Genomic DNA, 23,329 nt, shown 5'->3' with positions numbered 1-23,329 from the left:
GTCCCCAGCCCTCCTGGTCCTGGCCTCCACTTCGGAGGGCACCCGGAGCACCAGCACCCCGTGCCAGCAGCCCCGCCACTTTGGGGTGCCAGTTGCTATGGAGAAGCCATCCCAGCTGCCCTTCCTCGGAGCGGCTTACTCCCTGGTGTACCCCCACCCCGACTGCCTGGCGACCGCCAGTCGCGACTACCCACCGCAGCTGCTGCCCCTCCCGCCGCCCTTTGGCCACCCCAGCCTGGAGCGGGGCGGGGTGGGCATGCTGGGCTACGGTGCCCTGCACCCCTTCACCCCCTTCCACCTCGCCGACGACGTCGACTGCTTCCCGGGGGGCTTCCTGGCGGGCAAGCGGCCCAAGGGCCGGAGCGGGTCGGAGCCGCCTCAGGGCTGCTGCCTGGCACTGGAGAAGGGGATGGAGGCCCAGCGCGCCCAGATGGGGCCGGAGCCCATTGGCAGGGTGTCCGGGCTGCAGCCTTACAAGGGCTCCCCGAATCCACGGCATGCCAAGCCAGGTAGGGGGCAAGGGCAGCACCCCCAGCATCTCTCGGCAAACCGGGGCGGGGCAGGGGGGGAGCGGGACGACAGAATGGGGGAAAATAGAGGTAAAGAGAACTAAGTGGGGGGTGGATCTTGGGGGACTTGTCTGTCCCCCTGCCTAGGCCAGGGGCTCTAAGCCTGGGTCCCCGTGGGGAACCCCCTTCTCCCGCCTTTCTGTCCACACCCCCTTCCCTTGCTCTCCTCAGCAGCCCTCCCTCGCCCTGTCTGCAACCTCCCCCCCCCGCAACACCCACTTTCGCTCACTGTATTCACTAGCTCCCCCTTCCCCTTGGCCTTCTGGGCTGCTCCCCCATCCTGGTAGCCTCCACCTCCCCTCTGCAACTCCCCCCCTCCCCTTGGCATCCCGGTACCCCTTCCCCCAGTGTTTCCTGCTGCCATCCCTCCCCTGACTGGCCCCAGGACCTCCCCCTTGCCATTGAAGGGGGCTGGTGGCTGTGTCCAGCCCCAAATAGCCATCACGGAGGGGCGGGGAAGTGGAGGGGTGTGGTGAGTGCATGGGGAGCAACGCTGTGGGTGGGTTATGGTGCACTTACACACTGTATTCATGTTCTGGGAGCTATTTAAGAAGATCTGGGTCCTGTGACCCCAGCATACGGGGTCAGGGTAGATGTGGGAGTGGGGGATTGGAAAGGACCTCCCACCCAAAGGGAAGCAGCCAAACCTCCCAGGGTGGAACAGCATGGAGTGGGTAGAGCGTGGGCGGCGGGCGGAGGTCTGGGAAGCCGGACTCCTGGTTTCTATTCCCAGCTCTGGGAGAGGAGTGGGGTCTAGTGGTTAGAGCAGAGGGGGGATGGGAGTCAGGATGCCTGGTTTCTATCCCCAGCTCAGCGAGGGCGGAGTGGGGCCTAGTGGTTAAAACAGGGGTTGCTGGGAGTTAGGACTCCTGGGTTCCACCTCCAGCCCTGCCGCTGACTCACCGTGTGACCATGGGCATGTCCTGTCCCTGTGCTATGCCTCGGTTTCCCCCAGGGTATAATGAAGGGTAATGATACCAACCCTCCTTTGCAACATGCTTGGAGACCATTGGCTAGGAAGGTGCCAGAAGCAGGGAAAGGAGCAATAAACCTCCCACGTGCCTCATAGGAGCCCCCCCGCCCAGTCCATCTGAGTCAGGATAGTGGGGTAGCGAGGAAGTCGCAGGACAGACCAGGAACCAACACTGCAGCAGGGGCCTCGGGGGGTGGATGGTTCCTGGGCCCCCATTTCAGTTGCTCACAGCTTCCTACCCTCAGATCACACCCTGGGCCAGGTCACCCCAGAAAAGTGGATGAGCACCCTGCTCTCACCAGTAGACCTCACTGCCCTCCCAGAGCCAGGGATAGAGTCCAGGAGTCCTGACTCCCTGCCCTCCCTGCACTAGACAACACTCCCTGCCCAGAGCTGGAAACAGAACCCAGGTGTCCGGGACCTACGAAGCTGCATTCTTCCCCTGGGCTTTTCGCATAGAGATGGGGCTGGAAGGGTGGGGACGGAGGTGGGGACGGCATTCCCAGCCCCCCTTCCCCCTGGTTGCTCTGGGGTCATTGTTCCCAGAGCTCCTACTCTGTCTTGCATCGCTCCCCACACATCCTCTCTCTCATGATCACATTCCCCCCTGCACACTGTCTGTCGCACACTCACCCTCTCACACATGTGCACGCTTCCCCAATCACGTCTGCTCAGACACACACAATCCACCCCATCACAGCCTCTCTCTCACGATCACCCCCTGCACACTGTCTGTCGCACACTCACCCTCTCACACACGCGCACGCTTCCCCAATCACGCCCGCTCAGACACACACAATCACCCCATCACAGCCCCCTCTCACGATCACCCCCTGCACACTGTCGCACACTCACCCTCTCACACATGCACACGCTTCCCCAATCATGCACACTCAGACACAAACAATTCCCCCTCATCACAGCTTCTGTCTCACAATCACACCCCACGGGCCCTGGCACAATCATCTGCCCCAGAGACAATCTCACACACACACGCACAGCCACCCCCCCCCCCACCTTCAGCACTGCATCTGAAAAGGGAAAAGCTGCCATAAAGCCCATTGCGGGGGGGGGGGGGGGGAGGCAGCACGGTGCTTTTGTTTGCTGGACAGAAAGGGCAGCCTATAAACAGTCACAACCTCCCGCCCACCACCACCATGCCTTGTCCCCCTCCCCTCCCCACCCCATCTGCCCTGACAGTGCAACTTTAGGTTGGGAAAAGCAAACAAAGATTAGGCAGGTCTTTAAACTACTCCCCAGGCCCCCAGCTGCCCTCCTGGGTTCTATCCCCAGCTCTGGGAGGGGGTAGAACCCAGCCCTGTGTGCTACAAATCCGGACATCTGGAGCTGGGATTTTCCTCTCTCCATTGACCCCCCCAAATCTGCTGAGCCCCCTGAAATTGACGTGCCCGGGGGTGGCCTCTCTGTTGTTTGGGGGGAGGGTGTTTCAATCCTCTTGAACCCTCTGTACTCCTGCGGCCTGTCCCAGCAATTGCTCACTCTCCAAACTGTCCCCGTTTGCTTTAACTCCCTGCGGCTAACCACAATTGCAGGTCAGGGCCTGCCAGGGCCGCGGCTAGTTGGGAGATTACAGCCCTCGCTAAAATGGTTGTGACAAATTCACCGCAGACAGCAGCTCTGTGGCAAACTCTAGGGATCCCACATAATCTCCCTGAGTTACCACATGGGCTGGGCAGACAGCCGGGGCTGGGAGAGGCAGTGAGCCAGCAGCTCCATCCTGACTCCCTTTGAGACCTTGAGCCGTTTTGCTTCCCGGGCCTGCCCCCGCCTCAGTTTCCCCATCTCCACAGAGCTGCAGGAATGTGGCGCTGACGGCAAGTCAGTGGGTCTGATTCTCTTCTTCCTTACATTGGGGTACATCAGGAGTATGGGGTGTAAATCAGCAGCTGCGCTGGTGTATGTGAGATCAGAATCAGGCCCAGTGGGGTCTATTCCGCCGCAGGATCAGGCCATTATTGCTTAAATTGAGCTCCTGCTGCTATGCAGTGGGCATAAGATGCATTAGCTGTGGCTGGGGGCTCATTAAGGCTGGCATTGTCCAGGAATTTGTCCCCTAGTGCTGCTGCCTCACTCCCGATCCTCCCGTTGTACCCGCCGTTGTACCCGTCGGCCCGTGTAGACAGGACGCTGGCATTCTTGCTGCCCCAGCGGCTCGTTGCCGCATGGCTCACCCAAGCCCCTCGAATTTACAGCTGAGCCTAGAAATCTGGCGTCAAGGTGCCGGGACTGGGGGGCTGTCCCACCCATCCCAGTCTCTGGATCTGGGGTCCCACAGTTATTTTAAGGCAGGGGTTCTCAAACTTTTTCTTTCGGAGTTCCCCCCACCATGCTATAAAAGCCCACCTGTGCCTCAACAACTGGTTTTCTGCATAGAAAAGCCAGGGCCAGCGTTAGGGGGTAGCAAGCAGGGCAGTTGCCCAGGGCCCCATGCCACAGGGGGCCCTGCGAAGCTAAGTTGCTAAGACTTCAGCTTTCTGCCCTTGGCCCCGGCAGGTCTAATGTCAGCTGTGCTTGGCTGGACCCCCTGAAACCTGCTCACGGCCTCCCCAGTGGTCTCTGAACCCCTGGTTGAGAACCACTGTTTTAAGGGCTAATTGGGGTCTACGGTCTGATGACCCTTAACCCCGCACCTCCAAATTCCCAGGATCACGTCCCTAAGCGAGGAAACCCCTTTCGGGGAGAGTGGCTGCTTCTCTTGCTCGGCTGGGGGCGGGGGGTGTCTTCAGAACGACCCCGCCCCCTACCGCTGTAGCTGTGCTGGTGCCTTCTGGGAACCCCCTGCCCCATAGCCACCAGGGCTCGGGAGCAAAGTGTGGAGCTAGGAGAACCCTCCTGCTTCGCTGGGCATCTCTTACAGTAGAGAGGAGCCAGCCCTTCATAGAAAAGGGGTCTTCTGCATGGAGGCTGCTGGACCCCGGACAAACCCTGAGGCTTTCCCGGGCTTGCTCACCACTAGGGGTCTCCCCATTATCTGGTGGAAGAGGTTGGCATGGTCCAGGGCAGGCTGGGGAGGGTGCCTTGGCTTTGATCCTGCTAGGATGGGGTCCCTGCTCTGTGGCTGGGCCCAGGAGGGGCGGGGGCGGTAACTTGGCAATGGCAGGGTGGACGCACAACAGAGCAACCTCTGTTTATCTCCCAGCAGGAGTCAACCACACGGTACAAACGCAACCTTTTCACAAGCCGCTGAGCAATCCGGCCTCCCCTTTGCGCCGCCGTCCCACCCCGGCGGGGGGAGTTCGGGTGGGCCTGGATGGCCCCCTCTTTCTCTTGGATCTTGTCTTTTTGTCATGCTAATCCCCTCGCTGGGTGTATTCATCCCCTGCATTATCTCCAGGCTGCCAGGAGAACAGTGGCAGATGGATGAGATGCGGGGTAGAAAGTCTTCTCCATAATCCAGTTCATTTCCCCCTCCCCACCCCCCTAGGCTCTCATTACTAATGGGGGTAAGAACCTTGCTAATCACTGGGACAACATGCAAACAGCATGGGCCCACCTGTGCCTACGATCGATGCATCATACAGAGGATCAGCTTCAAGAACCCCCAAGTCTTTAAAAAAAAAAAAATCACAAGCCCTGCCCCCCGATCACCATGAAGTTGGCTTAAAAATCATGAGGGATTTTTACAAACAATACCTAAAATATTTTAAATTGTACTGCTTCCCTGGGGAGGGGATGGCCTGACCATCGGTTGGAGTCTTTAAAATGAGATTTAAGGATCTTTTAATTGGTGTGTTTTAATCCAGCTTCTGGGAGAAATTCGGCCTGTGTGTGGTGGGTTGGGGGTCAGGTTGTGTAGGTCCCTTTTGGCCTGGGAAGCTTGCTGACGCTCCCAACTCTGCATTAAGATAATGACTAGAATCCACTTTCATGCTTCAGGGCTGCAGCCAGTTGCGTGGAGGGGTCAGGAAGGAATGTCCCAGTCCCCCCCCACCCCAAATGTACAATTGGCCAGATGGATCCTGGGGGTTTTTCCTTTCTTCCTATGAAGCATCAGAGCTCAGTTACAGCTGCTGCTGGGACACGGGGTGGGCTGAGCTGGTGCTCTGAGCAGATTCAGAGAATCCCCTTTCTAGTTGTCTGGCTGATGGGGCTTGCTCAGGGTCAGACTGATCACCTGATTAGGGGCAAGGAGGAATATTCCCCAGGTCAGATGGGCAGAGATCTTGGGGGCAATCTGGCTTCCTCTGCAGCATGAGGCTGGGATCATATGGGCTTGTCTCACCTTATCAGTTCTCGGGCGTTGGTGACACCTGGGTTCCTCTTGGTCTGTGCTGGTGGCACATGACACTTTACCCTTCCAAATGCTTTGGTTTAACGAAAGTCATTGAGCTCAGCATGGGAATGGGGGTCTGGCAGGAATTTCGTAGCATGTGCTCTGCAGGTGGTCCGACTCGATGGTTCTAGCTCTCCCTTCTGGCCTTAAACTCTAGGAAACAAAGTATTTTCCTTTTGGTTCCAGAACCTTTAGGGACCCTTTTCCAGCATCTCTCTGCCACCACAAGGGCTAGAAATTTGCTTTAAAAAAAGTGGAAAGTTGAGATTCTCACCTAATCCCCTGACTCCAGGGGGTGGGGCTTTAACTAAAAAAACCCTGGGCAGCATCCTGGCTCAGCTGACGTCAATGGGAGCTTTGCTGTAGATTTCAAGGGGGCCAGGATTTCACACGATGGATTTGTGAGGATTTATCTAGCTCTTTAATCACTAGTATTGTTATTTACTAGAGAGTTGCCCGTTTTACACCCAGTGAGCGGCCCCCATGCCTGTGGTGTGTGTTGACAGCAGCAGGCTGCGCCAGAGAGATTCTGTTGCCTGTGGCACCAAAAGGACGCTGCCAAGGACCGTAGTTGTGTATTACGGTAGTGTCTCGATGGCCCAGTCACAGCCCAGGGGCCAGGACCCCTTTGTGCTGGGCTCTGTAGGTTATTTGTTAGGTGTATTACGGTAGTGCCTCGATGGTCCAGTCACGGCCCAGGGGCCAGGACTCCTTTGTGCTGGGCGCTGTAGGTTATTTATTAGGTGTATTATGGTAGTGCCTCGATGGCCCAGTCACAGCCCAGGGGCCAGGACCCCTTTGTGCTGGGCGCTGTAGGTTATTTATTAGGTGTATTATGGTAGTGCCTCGATGGCCCAGTCACAGCCCAGGGGCCAGGACCCCTTTGTGCTGGGCGCTGTAGGTTATTTATTAGGTGTATTATGGTAGTGCCTCGATGGCCCAGTCACGGCTCAGGGGCCAGGACCCCTTTGTGCTGGACAATATAGGTTATTTATTAGGTGTATTACGGTAGTGCCTCAATGGCCCAGTCATGGCCCAGGGGCCAGGACCCCTTTGTGCTGGGCGCTGTAGGTTATTTATTAGGTGTATTACAGTAACGCCTAGGAGCCCTCCTCTTGGCCCGGGACCCCCATGTGCTAGGCGCTGCACAGACAGCCCACAGAAAGCCAGGCCTTGCCCAGAGCATTTCCAACCTATGGTCACATTCATCTCCCTACCTGGACTTCCCAGCTCCTCTGCTCGGGCTGCTCTCTCATGACACTGATCTATGCTGTCACTCTTGGGCGTTTCGATGACCCTTCACTGCCTCAGCCTCTCTGGCTTGAGAATCTCCCCACAACGCCCTTCCAGCGCCGTCATCCCCACGACCCGGATCTTCTCGCCTCCTGGCTGAAAACCGCAGGGAATCTCAGACCTGAACCTCCTCAGCTTCAGCCTGTCTCTGGGTCCCGCCGGCCGGGCAGATAGGCCCTGCACGGCCACTCCCCAGGACAGGGGTGCCCCTATCCCCGCCCCACGCTCCCAGCTAATGCACACTGGGGACCCTCCGCAGGTTACTAAGGGGCTGGGGAGCTGATCCTGCCCACCCCCAGGGGCCAAATCCCCCCCTCCTAGTGCCTCCTGGGTCAGGAAGAGAATGCCTGCCCCTGCCCCACGGCAGTGACAAATGAGGGGGAAGGGGCTGTGCCGGGGGGGGGCCGGGACTCCATTACATCTCACATGTATTCACAGCTCCCCGGGTGTGACTGGCCGCCCAGCTAGGGGCATAAAGCCTATTTTCCGCTCAGCTGGCTGGCTCGGGACCCCCCACAGCACGGCTGGGAGGGGGAGGCCCCTGTGGGCCTCTCTGTCAGGCCCGCGGTGGTGACAGGGCGTGAAGAGGACAAATTGGCGTAGCTGATTCTCCCCAGGGGGCCCCGGCCCCTAGGGAAGTGGGGAGCCCAGATCCAGCCCCTGCGAAGCAACCCAGAATAACTCCTGCTGACACACCCTCCCGATTTGTCTTTGGCAGACGGGGTGGGGTGGGGTGGAGAGGGGGGCAGGGTAGACAATGGCCCTTCAGGATCTTAACTCAAGCAGAACTTTCGCCTCCACCCCTTTCCCCCCTGCACTGTGCAGCCATCCACCGCCTCCTCCTTCCCGTGCCAGAGAGGGGCTGAGCTATGGAGGTCCAGCTTCCCCCCACTCCATGTCCCCCTACAGACACACCCTCACTTGGCCCCGTCTGGAGTCAGCAGCACAAAGACCGGGACTCAGCCTCACAGGGAAATGGGGGAGCATTATCCTCAGTCTACAGACTAGGGAAACTGAGGCTCTGGGGCAGGGGGAGTGACTCTCCCAAGATTATGCAGAGAGCGAGGGGCTAGACTAGGAATGGAACCCAGGAGTTCTGCTCTAGCCACTGGACCCCCCTCCCCGAGCTGGGAACAGAACCCAGGAGTCCTGGCTCCCAGCACCCCTCTGCTCTAACCATGACACCCTACCCCCCTTCCAGACCCAGGAATAGAACCCAGGCGTCCTGGCTCCCAGCCCCATCTGGGGTTGGGGTCTCTGACAATAGCGCTGAGGCCCAGAGCTCTCCATCACAGAAATGCCTGGTGAAGCTGAGCTAATCAGTCACCCCCCCCCCCCCCCGACACCCTTGCCCCCCTCTGGTGTTGTGTTGTTGTTACAGCTCATGACATGTCTGTAGTGAAATTGGAATCCCCACCACTGGGAATTGCCTGGTTTCCTTCAAAGCTCCGCCCCTGGCTAGTGGGAAGGCTCCCCTCCCGCCCCCCGCACTGACTGGTGGTTCCTCCCCTCCCCGCCCCCTTGGTGGTGGAAGTTGGAGATTTGGAGCCGAGTTTCACTTTGAGGGGTTCTTCGGGGTTTTGTCTGACGTGGAAACTCAGCGCGAAACTTGGGCCTGCACGGGTCAGCTGGGGAAAAAGTGCTGTCAGGGAACTCCAGTCAGATGTCATATTGTAAATATTGCCAGCCATGGCACTAACTGGGGGGACCATCGTGCCAGGTGCTGCACAGACACCAACTGGGATCAGGGCCCCGCATTGTGCCAGGTGCTGCACAGACCCCAACTGAGATCAGGGACCCCCTTGTGCCAGGAGCTGCATAGACACATGGTAGGAGACAGTCCCGCCCTACCTCACAGAGCTCACAATCTAAACAGACAAGCCAGACAAAGACCGGGTGAAAGTCATTGCCATGGTGGAAGGATGTGCGTGTACGGCATTAGATGGAGACTCAGCTGCAATTCTTGGCTCTGCCATGACTCCCTGTGTACCCTGGGACAAATCACGGCCCTGCTCTGTGCCTCAGTTTCCCCATCTGAAAAATGGGTTACCAAGACCTCTTCTGCCTCTCTACATTGAAGAGTTCTCCAGGAAAGGTCTGCCTCTCCCCTGGAGTTTATACAGCACCAAGGGCAACAGGGTTCTTATTTTGGGTAGAAACAACAATAATTATCACCATTTTACAGATTGGGGAAACCGAGGCACAGAGCCAGCCTGGCATAGCTGTGTTGAAAATCTAGGTGCCTCAATGGGAAGTAAAATCTTGAATAGTGCGGGGAGCCCATGGAAGAGCTGGGAAGTGAAGCTAAATCTCCAAAGGCCCAGATCCTCCCTTCCGGGCCCAGATCAGCTTCTGTAAGAAGCTCAACCGTCAATATTGATATGCACATTGTCTCTGCGGCGGGAGGGGCGCCTGGCCCCACTCCGCCCTACAGCTGTCTGAGGCCTGTCCAGCAGGCGTCACTTTCGCAGGAAGTTCTACCTTGAGGCTGGAAAGTTTGGGTTTTTTTTTGCAGGCAGATAAACAGAACCGAGGCACCTTGCTGATTTTTGGCCTCCTGGGACGTGGAATTGAAACTGGACAGCGTGGCTGCTTTTCGGATCTAGTAGACTGGAGGTGGGGGTGGGGGTTTGGGGGCGGAGGGGAAGGCTAAAAACAACCCACGGCTTGGGAAACAACATTTCATGAAGTCAGTGAGACCCAGTGAGGTCTCAGCTCTGCCACTGCCTCGGGGGAGGAGCGTGCCCACTCTGTGCCTCAGTTTCCCCTCCCACTCCCTTTGTCTATTTAGCTTATCAGCTGGAGTTTTGCCGCTATTAAGTCAAAGGCGGGGCTGGTGTCCTGACCCTCAGTCCAGTGTCCGATGCCCTGGATTACAGCACAGTGCCTCTGCGCGCACCTTGCCTCTTGGGGCGTGTACAGCACCCGGCGCAATGTGCGGGGAGGGGAGGCTGGTCTCGATTGTTGCCTCTGGCTGCTATAACCAGGACTGATCTTGCAACTGTCACACCTTTGATCGCTCTGCAAAACCTTCTGATCTCAGCCTCATTGCATGTCCCCCCCCCCCCCAGCCTTAATCTCTCTCTTAACCCAACCCGTTCATTCCCTTCCTCCCACCCTTGCCAGGCAGGAGGTGCCCTGCTGTCCCTGGTTGGATACAATAATCCCAACAGGCAGAGGGGACAAAGGCTCAATGGGATCGATTAATAGCTCGTTAACCAGGCCCTGACCCTCAGCCAGAGCTGAAGGAAGAAGCTCCCGGGGTCGACCAGACTGATTGATTGGGGATCTCCGCTCCCCGGGCTCCTCGGCACCAGCTGCCCTCTGCTGGCCCCCTGGAGAGGCCTTGGCTTGGTAACCAGCTCCTCCTGCCCCTTAGGGTGGCACAGGGACGTGCAGATTCAGCCCCTCCCAGCAGGGGGCGCTGTGGGGAGTGGGGCAGCAGCGCTGGTTGGGGGGAGCACCCAGCTACTCCAGAACTGACCTCTCCCAGCAGGGGGTGCTGTGGGGACCAGCCCGGGAGTGCTGGCTGGGGGGGGGGAGCACCCCATTACTCCAGGTGGCTCTATAAGGAGCATCCTGCCGAGACGTCCTCGGGGCTGTGGGTCTGACCAGACTGCTTCCTTTTTCCCAGGGGAGAAGAAGCTGGAGCCGTTGGCCCTTCTGTGCCCCCTTTGCCAGAGGGAGCTGCAGTGCGCGGAGCTGGGGCAGCACCTGCAGCAGGAGATGGAGAGACTCGCTCACCTCCTGGACAGGTACGGGAGCTACCCGCCCCTCCCCATGGACAGGTAAGGGAACCCCCCGCCCCCTTCCCTGGACAGGTACAGGAGCCTCCGTCCCCACCCCTGGACAGATACGGGAACCTCCCACCCCCTCCCCTGGACAGGTATGGGAGCCTCCCTACCCCAGTGAGTCAGTGAGGCCCCTGGATGTGAGGGGACTTTGTGGACTGGTCCCACTGGGGCTCGTCACTCTCCCTCCCCCACTCCCCTCTGCAGCTCACCCTTTTCTTCTCTCTCTGCAGGGAGGCCATGACCCCGCTGGAGGATGCCCAGAGATTGTCCCAGGTGAGCCTGCCCCCCCACTCCTGCCCTCCAAGATGGCTGTTTCAAAGGGGTTTTGTCCCTCTCCCCTCCCCCCCCAGGGACTCCCCCCACATCCCCATCACCCTTCCTGGGGAGGGGCACTTAGGAGCTAGAGGCCTGATGTCTCCCCTATGGATGAACTCCAGGGGGTGCTACCCTGAGCATGTGTCCTGGCCCAGCCCAGCCTAGCCATTGCCCCAGCTCACAGGTTGCAAGAGGCAAGAGGAGAGGTGGTGAAAACTGATTCTTCGCAGAGATCTACTGAGAATGGAGCAGCCATGGGCTCACCCCACAGCCAGCGCTCCTGCCCCACTCCCCACAGCGCCCCCTGCTGGGTGAGACTGGGACTGGAGCAGCCAGGGGCTCACCCCACAGCCAGCGCTCCTGCCCCATTCCCCACAGCGCCTCCTGCTGGGTGAGACTGGGACTGGAGCAGCCAGGGGCTCACCCCACAGCCAGCGCTCCTGCCCCATTCCCCACAGCGCCCCCTGCTGGGTGAGACTGGGACTGGAGCAGCCAGGGGCTCACCCCACAGCCAGCGCTCCTGCCCCACTCCCCACAGCGCCCCCTGCTGGGTGAGACTGGGACTGGAGCAGCCAGGGGCTCACCCCACAGCCAGCGCTCCTGCCCCATTCCCCACAGCGCCCCCTGCTGGGTGAGACTGGGACTGGAGCAGCCAGGGGCTCACCCCACAGCCAGCGCTCCTGCCCCACTCCCCACAGCGCCCCCTGCTGGGTGAGACTGGGACTGGAGCAGCCAGGGGCTCACCCCACAGCCAGCGCTCCTGCCCCACTCCCCACAGCGCCCCCTGCTGGGCGAGGCTGGGGCCCGAGTAGCCAGGAGCGCCCTTGCTGCCAGCGCCCCCTGCTGGGAGAGCTTGGACACCAAATGCCCATAATCGCTCAACCCCTGGGGGCTCCAGCCACACCGCCGTTCTTCCCCTGCTGATCCAGCCCCACATGATCAAGCTCACCCCTCACATCTTCCCTTCCATTCCAGTCTCCAGCGATCTCCGCTCAGGATGGCACAGACTCTCCCAAGGGGTCGCCGCAGGCCTACGAGGATGGGCACAAGGTGGACAGGCAGCAGGTACGCTCCCCCCACGCCCCGCCATAACCAGGCCACAGCCGGAACTCGAACCAGGGACCTTCGGCTGCACAGACACTAGCCCCGAACACGGGAGATAAAGGGGCCCTTCCCCCAGCTGGTGTAGCGGGCTGTTGTAGTACCTAGACTCTGCCACTAGAGGGGGACACGATTGCATGGAGTAAGCCAGGGTCTTGCACGAAGTTAGCAATTCAGCCTGGAGCCATGTGATGGGGATTGGGAGCCCTGACTTGGGGCCCGCTTTCTCCTGACCCCTGGGCGGAGGGTGGGGGGGGGAGGCTCAGGAAATGCCTCAGGGAGAGGGGAAGCCATCCACCCACGTTCTCCAGCTGCTGTTAACCGCTTAAAGCCTGGGGTGGGAAACACCATGCACCCGATGAAGTGAGCTGTAGCTCACGAAAGCTTATGCTCAAATAAATTTGTTAGTCTCTAAGGTGCCACAAGTCCTCCTTTTCTTTTTGCGGACACAGACTAACACGGCTGATGCTCTGAAACCATGAGAGCAGTTTTCTTCCTTCACCTTAGACTCACCCCTTTGCTTTCTTCCCCCACAGACCTTTTTGCAGGTGAAGTCAAACCGGGAGGGCCGCATGGGAGGTGAGAAGGGATTCGGCTTGAATCTGGAGTGGAGGGTGGCATTTATACTGGGGGGGGGGAGGGTTGGATTGAAGCTTCATTGGCAGTGGATCAATGCTGATAAGGGGCAGGAAGGTCTGGTGGTTAGGGCACGAGACCGGGACCTTTACACACAGGGGTTTCAATTCCTGGCTCTGACACCAAGTGTTGTCTAGTGGTTAGAGCGGGGACTCTAGCTCTAGAAGAGAAGTAGCATCTAATGGTAGGGGAGGACTTTTCCCAGCCGTGCCTCTCTCCGACCATGCGGCACGTCACTGCTCTGTGACTCAGTTTCCCCACATTTGTCGAGTGGGGGTTAATAATACTGAGCCACTTTGGAAAGTCTCGCAGGGGAGGCACTTTAGAAGCAGGAAGCGTGACTCTGGGTCTGTGCCTGGCTTGGCAGACCCCATTGTTTTTGGAACTTAATAACCAGGGCGGGTTAGATTGCAATCTGGGTCCTGATCCAGTGACTCCATCCCCCTGAGTTGTCCCCTGCCCAGATCCCTCCATGGAGATCCAGCTGCCCAGTCCCCATGAGCTGTCCAGCGCTCCCCATCAACCCCCTCTCTGGAGATGCACAGCCTCCCCTGGAAGGTGCTTACACATCTGTCTCTCTTGCCTTGCAGCCAGAGCCGGCCGGTTTAAGCGGATCAGACCCTGCCTGGAGGAGCAGGTGAGGATCCGGGGCTGGGTGTCACGGGGGAGTGCATGGATCGGGCACTGTATATTAGGGATTTAGCCCCGGTTTATTTCTGTCCTGGGAGAGATCACCCCTGAATGGTACCATATTAAACTGCAGCGTAAGGACCAAGGATGAGGGCAGGCATTTTAATATGAGATTGCAATAGAGACAGTCATGTGGATAATGAGAATGTCCCCAGCAAGGCTCAATACCAGGGTAGATGGGCCCATGGCTCTGATCCAGGCTGGCAGGAAGTGGGGGGATATGGGGCTACTTGAGCCCATGGGTCTGATCTGCAGCAGTGTGGCTGGGGTGGGGGATACTAGATTGAAGAGGTGTCCCTTGAGGGTGCTCTGGGGAGATGGTCTCTTCTTCCCACCCCTACCAAGGATTGAACTCCCAGCAGCAAGAGACAGACTCCCCCCACATACGTATGGTGTCTGTCTTTCCCGGAGGCCCAGATGGAGGCGCCTCTCCCCACGGGCTCCAGGCTGGCTGAGGCAGAGGACGAGTTCTCTGACGAGAGCCGCTGCGGAGGGTACGAATATCGCAGCCTGAAGAAAAACGTCCTGGAGACGAAAGGTAGGGGACAGCTGATGGGGGGGGGGGCCTTGGGAGGTGTGCATGTGGGTCCCCGCCCCCCCCGGGTGTGTGCCTTCTCGCCCTCCCTCTTCCTCGCTTTCCCCCTCCCCTGCTGCTCTGGCTGCCTCCGAGTGAGGCCTGGAGTTGTTTCTCATCCGTTACAGCCAGGTCCCGCTAGGCTGCTCTAGTGACCTTAAATTGGGATGGATATGGCCCCTAGGGGTCTCTGGAGCTGGCATGGGGCCGGGGTTAGGATTCTGCACCAGACTGGCAGGGAGGGGATTGGGGGCATGGTTGGAGTTCACTGCACTGTTGCTATTCCTGCCCTGCAGGACCCATAGAGGGCAGATCAGGGGCATGGCCCGGGTGCACTGTGCTGTGGCTATTCCTGCTCTCCAGGGCCCACTGGGGGGTGGGATGGGGGTGGATCAGGGGCGTGGCCAGGGCTGTGGTTCTTTTCTTCTTCCCCTAGCGGGTGGACCATAATTTAGAGCAGCCTGGAGGCTGCTCTACCTGACAGCATGTCAGGGAGAATGTGTGGAGAGCAAAGGTAGCTTCAGGCAACTTTCCCTCTCTCCCTCCACTGCCCCAAGCACAGGAAGGGAGTAACTGAGAATTCACCCGTGATGGGTCTGTTCAGCACTGGGCTGCACCGGCTCTGAGCCAGCCTGGGGTTGCTACCCCCTCCCCAAAGGAGCCCTCTTGAAAGGGAGGGGGCTGTTCATAGCTGTGGAGCTACCGGATGAGTTTGTTACACTTGAGTTAGAGTCGGAGCAGAACCTTTGATGCTGGAAAATGGGCTTGGTCAGACTAGAGTATGGTGTGATTCACCTGTGTGTACTGGGGGGAGACCACTGCCCTCTACTAGATGGAATCAGAATGCTCAGCTATGTGTCATAAGCCCTGTATTGCTAATGGAGATTTTCCTTTAATTCGGGCAGCAGAAGTTTAACCCTTTGGAAGAGGAGAAGGCTCTGTCCCCGAGGCCCCCTGTGTATGGCTTAGCTGGAATCCAGGGTGTCTCTGCTTCACAGTGCCCAGATTCTAGGCAGATTCACCCCTTCTGCTTTGTTCTTGTTTTTAAATCCAACCCTTTCCCCACAGCATGTTTCCCAGGCAGATGTGGAAACGTCACAAGTTCCAGTTCCTCAAACCCACACCTGGATTTGTACAGACTTGTTGGGTCAGCAGAACCGGGCTGAGAAATCTGACAGAGTTTCCGGTGTTTCATGCTTCCTGCCCTCACTTCAGCATGGTCTCAGTTCCTTGCTATGGCATTCACATCCCAAGAGACCTAATGTGATTCAAGTGAGGGGGAGGGGAGTGAAGTCTAGTGATTAGAGCTGGGGGGGAGGAGTGGGATTAGGACTCCTGGTTTCTATCCGCTGCTCTGGGAGGAGAGTGGGATCTAGTGGTTTGAGCATAGGGGGGCTGGGAGTCAGGACTCCTGGGTTCTGTCCCCAGCTGTGGGAAGGCAGTGGTTATCTAGTGCTTAAAACACTGGCTGTAGGAGAAAGGAGTATTGTGTAGTGGTTGGAGCAGGGATCTGGGAGCCAGGACACCTGGGTTCTCTTCCTCTGTGTGACCATGGTCAAGTAATGCCCCCACCTGGTGTACCTCAGTTTTCCCTAGTTGTATCATGGGAGTTATACTTCCCAGGGTGGGTTGTGAATCTTTCCAAAGCGCTTTGACGCAATGCTTAGCTCAGCTGGCTGGTGCTAAAAGAAAGGCAGAATGGTCCAATGAGTCTAGGATGTGGGAGACCAGGGTTCAAGTCCTTGTTCTGCCACAGGCTGCCTGTGTGACCAAAGGCTTCCTGGGCAAGTCACTTAGCCTCTTTCTGCCTCAGTTTCCCCATAGGTACAATGGGGATAGTATCCCTGCCCTGCCTCCTGGGGGGTTGTGGGGCTGTGAAGATTGTGCAGTTCTCAGATGCAATGAGAATGGGGGCCACCTACAATAGACTATAAAAATACAACATATTATTAATTATCAGTGGTAATTAGCAGCAAAGATGAGGCCAGGGCAGGAGAGAGGGCAGCCTCAGATCCCTCAATGGAAAGTGGGAAGCCTACAGAACAGACACCTAGGTCCTGCTCCCCAGCTGGCGTAAACTGGTGTCACTCCTCAAGGGGGGGACCAGATCCTGAGCTGGCATAAACTAGTGTCACTCCATTGGAGTCGGTGGAGCTCTGCTGCTTTACACCAGCTGGGGATCTGGCCCTTGTGGAATAACTTGCCCTGAATCTCTCCCGCTTTCCTGGGGAGTCTGCCCCATGGGAACAGAAAGGAGATCCTTGGCGGAAGAGCTTCCAGGCCCAGCCAGAGCAGAGCTGGGGGCAGGTGGGCGGGATGGAGCAAGGGGCAGAGTCACCGGCTACGCAGGGCTATGGGCAGAGATTGCTGCCTTCTGTGAGGCTGTGGGCCCTCACCGGAGGTCAATGCAGGAGGGGATTCCTGGTGTGTGATCCCTGAAGGGCCTGTTAGCGCCCTGTAGCTCATGGTCTCCAGACACTGAATGGGAGGTGGAGGAACAGCAGTGGGAGGAGGTGTATGGATGCAGGATGTGGGCTGTGGGGCAGCCCCACTGTCCCCTCCAGTGTGATACTGGGAGGGGCCTTAATTCGGAAGGAGGGAGGGAGAGGTTTCCTTAGAGTGGATCGGGCACTGTGCTGGAGTTCAGGACACCTGGGTTCTCATCTTGGCTCAGGCACTGACGTGCTGTGTGGCCTAGGGCAAGTCATGTGGCCGCTCAGTGCCTCAGTTTCCCCTCCCAGTCTGGGTCTATTTGGAGTGTAAACTCTTCAGGGCAGGACTTGTTCTGTGTCTGGGGCATACTGGGAACCCAATCTCAGTTGGGGGATCTTAGATGGGAAGCTCTCTAGGGCAGAAACGATCTCTTTGCTCTGGGTCTGTACAGCACCTAGTGCAAGGAGGTCCTGGGCCATGACTAGGGGTGCCTAGGTGCTACCGTAATACACCTAATAAATAATGTTCAGTGCCCAGCACAATGGAGTCCTGCTGGGCCACGACTGGGGGTGCCTAGGTGCTACCGTAATACATCTAATAATAAGAAACCATGCTGAGACACATCCTGGGAGCCAAGAGTCTTATAAAATCGACCTAACGCGGCTAAATTCAACCTAACCTCATAGTATAGACCAGACCTTAGTCCAGGTATGCTTCCATCCTCTGCCCCCTCTCCCCCTCCCCGTCTTCCTCAGGGAAAATTATGCAAAGTCTTAGTTTTGCCGAACAAAAACAAACATCAAACCCGGCAAACTTTGCGCGAGACGGAATTCTTGTTGGGATCACCGCTTTGCTGGGTGCTGAGATCAAAAGTGGCAGGGGTCCCGAGGCACCCACGCTTTCGGAGAGGAGCCAGTGGCCCCGGTGTCGTTGCGGTGATACAGTCCAGCTCGGGGCCCCATTACGCTAGGTGCTGTACAGACCCGTTGTCCCATGCTAACGCCGCAAGGGAGTGAGGAGAGGGAGCGAGGGGTCCTGGCTGTTTAATTTTGTACTTCCAACCGGGGCCTGTCTGGTCAGTTTCTTTGGTGTTTTCGGTTCTGTGTGTGAACAGGTCTAGGCAGGAGCCCTGTTAGGGGTCTGAATGCGCAGGTGGGATGGTTTAAAGGACTGGGGCATCTTTCTGGCAAGGAAAACTCCCTTTTAGCAGGACTACGCTGTGATCAACATAAGGGGGTGGGGGGGGGCTGCTTTGGTTGCACACAGGATCTGCTGAGTGGGGAGGCGCTGCTGAGTCTGACACTGGTTTCCTGCCCCTAGAACAGTGCAGCTGGGGAGCGTCTCTCCCTGCCCCCCCACCACTCCCCAAGTTCTCCCAGTTCAGGTTGTCATGGCGGAATCCCCTGGCATTGTGGTTCCCACTTCCTCCGCTCGCCCCTCTGTCTGCGGTATCTGGGCAGAGACTTCCCCCAGAGGGACAGTTGTGTTACTACCTGGAGGCAGTGGGGTGGGGGCATCGCAACCCTTATTTTAGGAGCCTGTGGCCTTTCCTGCTGCCTGCCCCACCAGCTGCCTTCCTGTCCTCTCTCCTTCTCTGCGCATCTGACCCACCAATCCACTCCCCAAAGCTGCCGTCCTTTCGGGATTCCCCACTGGGCCAGTGGGGTACAGCGGCATGGCGGTCCCATGAACGGGCATCCCTCGTCCGCCCCTCCCTCCTCATGCTGCTGGCTGCCCTTGGGCAAGTCACTGCCCTGCTCCATGCCTCAGTTTCCCCTCTACTTTTCATCTACTTAGATTGTAAACTTTCTGGGACACTGTCTCTCGTTGGGTGTTTGTAAAACGGAGGGGCCTGTGATCTCAGTCAGGGGTGTGTCTGTGCAGCGCCTGGCGTGATGTGGGGTGGGGAGGTCTGATCTCGGCTAGGGGGAATCTCAGTCAGATGCTACCGTAATACAGCAGTAACTCTGCAGCCTTTGTTTCTCCCCCACCCCCTGGCTGGCCCGCGTGTAGCGGTTGATGAATGCGCTCCAGCTCAGCCAGCAAAGCCTGATGCAGTTAGTTCTTGGGGGTCGCAGGTTGGGTCCGTACAGCTGATGCCCAGCGCTGTATTACAGACCCCCAATAAGAGCCTCTCCCACGTCTCTCCCAGACTGCAGACTCTTGGCGGCACGGAGCAGCCCCAGCCAAGACAGCGACGAGGCAGACATGGACTCGGAGGGCGAAGAGCTGCCTGCCTTCGCCAAGCAGACGTATCCTGCTCCGTGTGGGTCTGAGGGAGGAGCTGACCCTCCGGGCTGGGGTGAGGAGCAGGCATAGGGGCTGCGAGGTTTCCCTTCTGCCCCGAGACTAGGTGATCAGAGAAGTGTGTGTGTGGTGGGGAGGGTAGCAAAGCCCCATGGCTGCAGCATTCACACTCGCAACTCACAGAGCTGCGGCTCAGCCGTGCTTCCAGGCCGCACAGCCCTGCGGCTTGAGCTCATGGAGCGCTCCCCCGGCTGGCAGCGGCAGTAAGTCCCTTAGTCGCTCCCAAGTGGACCCAGCTGCTGGTGATGTGCCACACCCTCTATAGGAGCGGGGAGGAGACAGGATACACTCTAGGTCCCGTCAGCGCCAGCCCAGCTGATCAGTGCTCGTGCGACCTGGAGCAGAACCAGAGGCCAAGGTTGGCTTGAAGAGTCGTGCTGGGCTGGCAGTGAGCTCGCACTCAGAGGAGTGGGATCTAGTGCTTAGAGCAGGGTGAGCTGAGAGCCAGGGTGCCTGCGTTCTAGTCCTGGCTTGGGAAGGGCAGTGGGGTCTAGTGGTTAGAGCAGGAGGGCTCCAACTCAGGACTTGGATTTCTGGGCCTGGCGCTGAACTCTGCCTCACTCTTTAATTCAGGCTGGTTTTGTGCCTTAGTTTCCCCATCTGCACAATAGAGACATACCCCCTTCCCACCCTCCCCAGCCAGTTTGCAAAGTGCTTTGAGATCCTTGAATGAAGGACAAACCACACTTGGGATTGGTGTAAAGTCCTGGCCGGGGCTGTGGGTTCTGTAATCGGCACGTTCCATGGCTGCCTCTCTCTGCAAACTCAGCTTGCGTCATCTCCCTGATTTCAGCCCCGGCTTTTGGGGGACACTGTCTAGATTCCTGGAGCTCTACGGCTGGAGGGGGCACAGGGTGGGGAAGGGGCTGTAAGGGTATTGTCTCTTCCTTCACTGCCTCTTAACCAGGTGCCTGTCTCCAGTCTCGAAGAGTGCCCCAGTGGAGGAGGACAGCAGGAAGCCAGGGGGCCTGGGTGCACCTGGGACGGCAAGAGGGTAAATCAGTGGGGGTTCCCTCTTGCTCTTGGCTTCTTTCCAGTGCCCTGTTACTCAGTGGCTAGCGCCTGTCCTGACCCCTCTGCCGCAAGCAAAGTGGAGCCTGCTAGTCGCTACCGAAGACCGATTCCTGGCCATCCCCGTCTGCAGGCCAACGGAAGGGTGCTCCCATGGGCCATCTGTCCTGGCGCCCTGCATCTGGCACCGCGGGGACAAACCAGCTAGTCCAGCCCCATCGATCACCAGCCCCGGATCCGTCAGAGGACGATGTGGGGAGATACCATAGTGTGGGGCGGGGGTAGATCTCGAAGCGCCTTCCAAAGGAGGGAAGAGCTAGGGGCTATGAGGCCAGAAGGACGCCCGAGAGGTCCTGCCTCACTGAGGCCGGGTTAAGTACACCTAGACCATCCCTGCCGGATGTTTGTACATCCTCCAGTGATGGGGCTTCCCCAGCCTCCCTAGGTCACCTGTCCCTGAGCTGCTCCAGGGGCTCCCGGCACTGGGGGACTGGGCTGCGGGTGTGTGCCCTGGCCTGCCCTGGCCTGCACCCTCCATCGCTCCATCCTGCTAAGAGATGGCCCCGACTCAGCGCCGTCTGTCTGTCTTCTCTCCCCGGCCCTGCCCCAGAAGCCCAGAACTCCCTCGGGTCGTCTGGATCTGAATTCTGGCTTAGCTCCCTCGCTGTCTTCTTCCCCTCCGCCCCGCCGCCTTGCTAATGTCCGGTGCCAGCCTCTGGGCTTCTCTCCAACCATCTCCTCTCCCCGCAGCAAGGTGGAGGAGGGGGAGGGAGACTCCACCCTCACCGTGGAGCTGCTGAAGGCTCAGATCCAGGAGCTGCGGCGCCGGCTCCTCCGAAAGGACTCGTACAAATGCCACATTTGCCTGGTAAGGGTGGCCCATTCCCCCGCCTTGTTACCACCCCCTTCCCGCCCCCCCCCCCACACACATGGGGCCCAAGGAAGCAAAACTTGGACCTGGATCCGACATCTTGGGATGCGGGCGGGGGGGGTTGACCTGGCATCTGAATGAGCGAGTTCATGCGACTGGCTCCCAATGCAGAGCAGTTAGAGGTGGACGTGCTGATGCCCTCCCCGCATCTCTGCTTGGGACCAAAACATGAGGTCTGGATTTCCCCCCCCCCCCCACGCCCCAGAGTCTGGCATCATTCTGGATACTGGAGTAGCCAGGAGCTTCCCCCACCGCAGCCAGCACTCCTGCCCCGCTCCCTACAGCCCCCCTGGCTGGGAGAGGCTGGCTGTGGGGAAGTTCCCAGTTACTCCCTACTGGGAGAGGCTCGGGGTGGAATAGCCGGGAACTCCTCCACAGCCAGTGCTCCTGCCCCATGCCCTACAGTGCCCCCTTCTGGGAGAGGCTGAGACTGGAATATCCAGGAACTTCCCCCCGCAGCCAACGCTCCTGCCCTGCCCTCCCTACAGCCCCCCCTGCTGTCAGGGCTGGGGGTGGAATAGCCGGGAGCTCCCCCGCAGCCAGCTCCTGCCCCCCTCCCTACAGCACCCCTTGATGTCAGGGGCTGGGAGTGGAATAGCTGGGAGCCCCCCCCCCACTGCAGCCAGCTCCCGCCCTGCCCTTTACAGCGCCCCCTGCTGCGAGCGGCTGGGGGTGGAGTGGCCGGGAGCTCCCTCCCTGCTCCCTACAGTTCTTTCCCAACATCCAGTCTCCTTCCTTTCCAGGACTCGTACTCAGTGCCGTTGACTTCCATTCAGTGTTGGCACATCCACTGCGAGCAGTGCTGGCTCCGGACCCTGGTAATGCCCTTCCGCCCCCCCCCCAGCCCCTTTGGGCTTCCTGCCCGTGCTCCATTATCCGCTCCAGAGCAAGAAATACACGGTCCAGAGCCGCCCCTTTCGCATTTGTCTGCATAACCCCCCAGCTAGCTCTCCTCTCCCCGAGTCGCTGCTCTGTGGCTTTGAGCCCCCCAGTGCTGGCTTGACTCCAGGCATTGATGGCAGGTCAGTGCTGGCCCAGCCCCCTGTTCTGTTCTGTTCAAGCTCTCATACTGTGCCCATCACCATGGTCCCTGGGCACCTGCCCTTGATCCATCAACTCACGTGAAGGTTATTGTCGCAGGTGATACCTTCCATTTGCCTCTTCCCGGGGGGAAATTGTCTCTTCAGTGGTTCCTTATTATGCTCTTGAAGGGAAGTCTTGTCCAGTGGTTAGAGCAGGGGGGGTCAGGAGCCAGGACTCTGGGGTCTTGTTTCCAGCTTTGGGAGGGGAATGGGGTCTAGTGATTTGGGGCAGGGAGTCTGGACTTTGGGCTTCCATTCCCAGCTCTGGAAGGGCAGTGGGCTCCAGTGGTTAGAAGGGGGTGGAGAGGGATGGGAGTCAGGATTCCTGGGTTCCATTCCCAGATCTGGAAAGGAGTGGGGTCTAGTGGTTAGAGGAGGGTGGCTGGGAGACAGGACACCTGGGTTCCATTCTCAGTTCTGGGAGAGGAGTGGGGTCTAGTGGTTGGGGGATGGGAGTCAGGATTCTTGGGTTTCATTCCCAGCTCTGGAAGAGGAGTGGGGTCTAGTGGTTAGAGGGGGGTGCCTGGGAGACAGGACACCTGGATTCCATTCCCAGCTCTGGGACAGGAGTGGGGTCCAGTGAATTGGGGGGGTCAGGATTTTCAGGTTCTATTTCTAACTCCAACACTTAGTGCCCAGAGGTAGCTGCATTTCAGTGGCAGGGGATGGGCGTGTTGCACGCAGGGTGCTCTCCGGGGGGCGGGGGGGGGGTGCTGTGCCTTGTTAACCATTGACCAGCTCTCTTTTCAAGCTTGACGTGTGGCGCTGCCCTTTCTTCCAGGGCTCCAAGAAGCTCTGCCCCCAGTGTAACGCCATCACGTCCCCGGCCGACCTGCGGCGCGTGTACTTCTGATCTCAGGCCCAGCCCCGACGGCTGCATCCTTCAGCATGAGCCACGCATCCTGTACCCCCCTAGCCCCCCACAGCAGACTGAACCGAAACTGGGAGGCTGCTGAAATGCTAAAAAGACCTGCCTCCCATCCCTGGAAGTGAAAGCAAAAGGAGCCACACCTGCTCCAGCCATGGGCCGTGATTGGCCGTGGCAGCCCCTCGCCACGGCCAGGGGGTCTGCTCTCCTGTGGCCAGTTTCCCCTTCTGCCCCCTCTTGTTTGTCTTTTGTTCATTAAGTAAAACCTATTTTTCGTAATGATTGAACCTGGCCTGAATTCGTCGCTCCCACCCCTCCAAAGAGAGCAGTTGCAAGCTGTGGGCGCACAACGAGCAGACTAAGGCCCGGCTCCCAGGCTGGGGTGCCCCGACCTAAGGCTCAATTCCTGGCTTTGCCACACACTCCCTGAGGGAATGGGGTCTAGTGGGTTGGGGCTG

General features: G+C 58.6%; 1 protein-coding gene across 1 annotated transcript; it reads left to right on the top strand.

Moving 5' to 3' along the window:
• The first annotated feature begins 217 nt into the window (after positions 1–217).
• LOC119846100 (E3 ubiquitin-protein ligase Rnf220-like) lies at positions 218–23,109 on the top strand. The gene is made up of 12 exons (XM_043506873.1): positions 218–509; positions 10,764–10,884; positions 11,154–11,196; positions 12,214–12,303; positions 12,876–12,918; positions 13,566–13,612; positions 14,077–14,203; positions 18,825–18,924; positions 19,887–19,973; positions 20,741–20,858; positions 21,665–21,739; positions 22,785–23,109. The coding sequence occupies exons 1-12, from the start codon at positions 257–259 to the stop codon at positions 22,854–22,856; spliced, it is 1,176 nt and encodes a 391-aa protein (XP_043362808.1). The 5' UTR covers positions 218–256; the 3' UTR covers positions 22,857–23,109.
• Positions 23,110–23,329: the final 220 nt, after the last annotated feature.

Source organism: Dermochelys coriacea, chromosome 20 (genome assembly GCF_009764565.3).
Source record: "Dermochelys coriacea isolate rDerCor1 chromosome 20, rDerCor1.pri.v4, whole genome shotgun sequence".
NCBI lineage: Eukaryota > Metazoa > Chordata > Testudines > Dermochelyidae > Dermochelys > Dermochelys coriacea.
This window is presented reverse-complemented; position numbering and strand designations above follow the sequence as displayed.

Coding starts and splice junctions, on each gene's coding strand:
- LOC119846100 (XM_043506873.1), top strand. CDS start 257: ATGCTGGGCTACGGTGCCCTGCACCCCTTCACCCCCTTCCACCTCGCC. Junction 510..10,763: donor TCCACGGCATGCCAAGCCAG/GTAGGGGGCAAG, acceptor CCTTTTTCCCAG/GGGAGAAGAAGCTGGAGCCG. Junction 11,197..12,213: donor ATGCCCAGAGATTGTCCCAG/GTGAGCCTGCCC, acceptor CTTCCATTCCAG/TCTCCAGCGATCTCCGCTCA.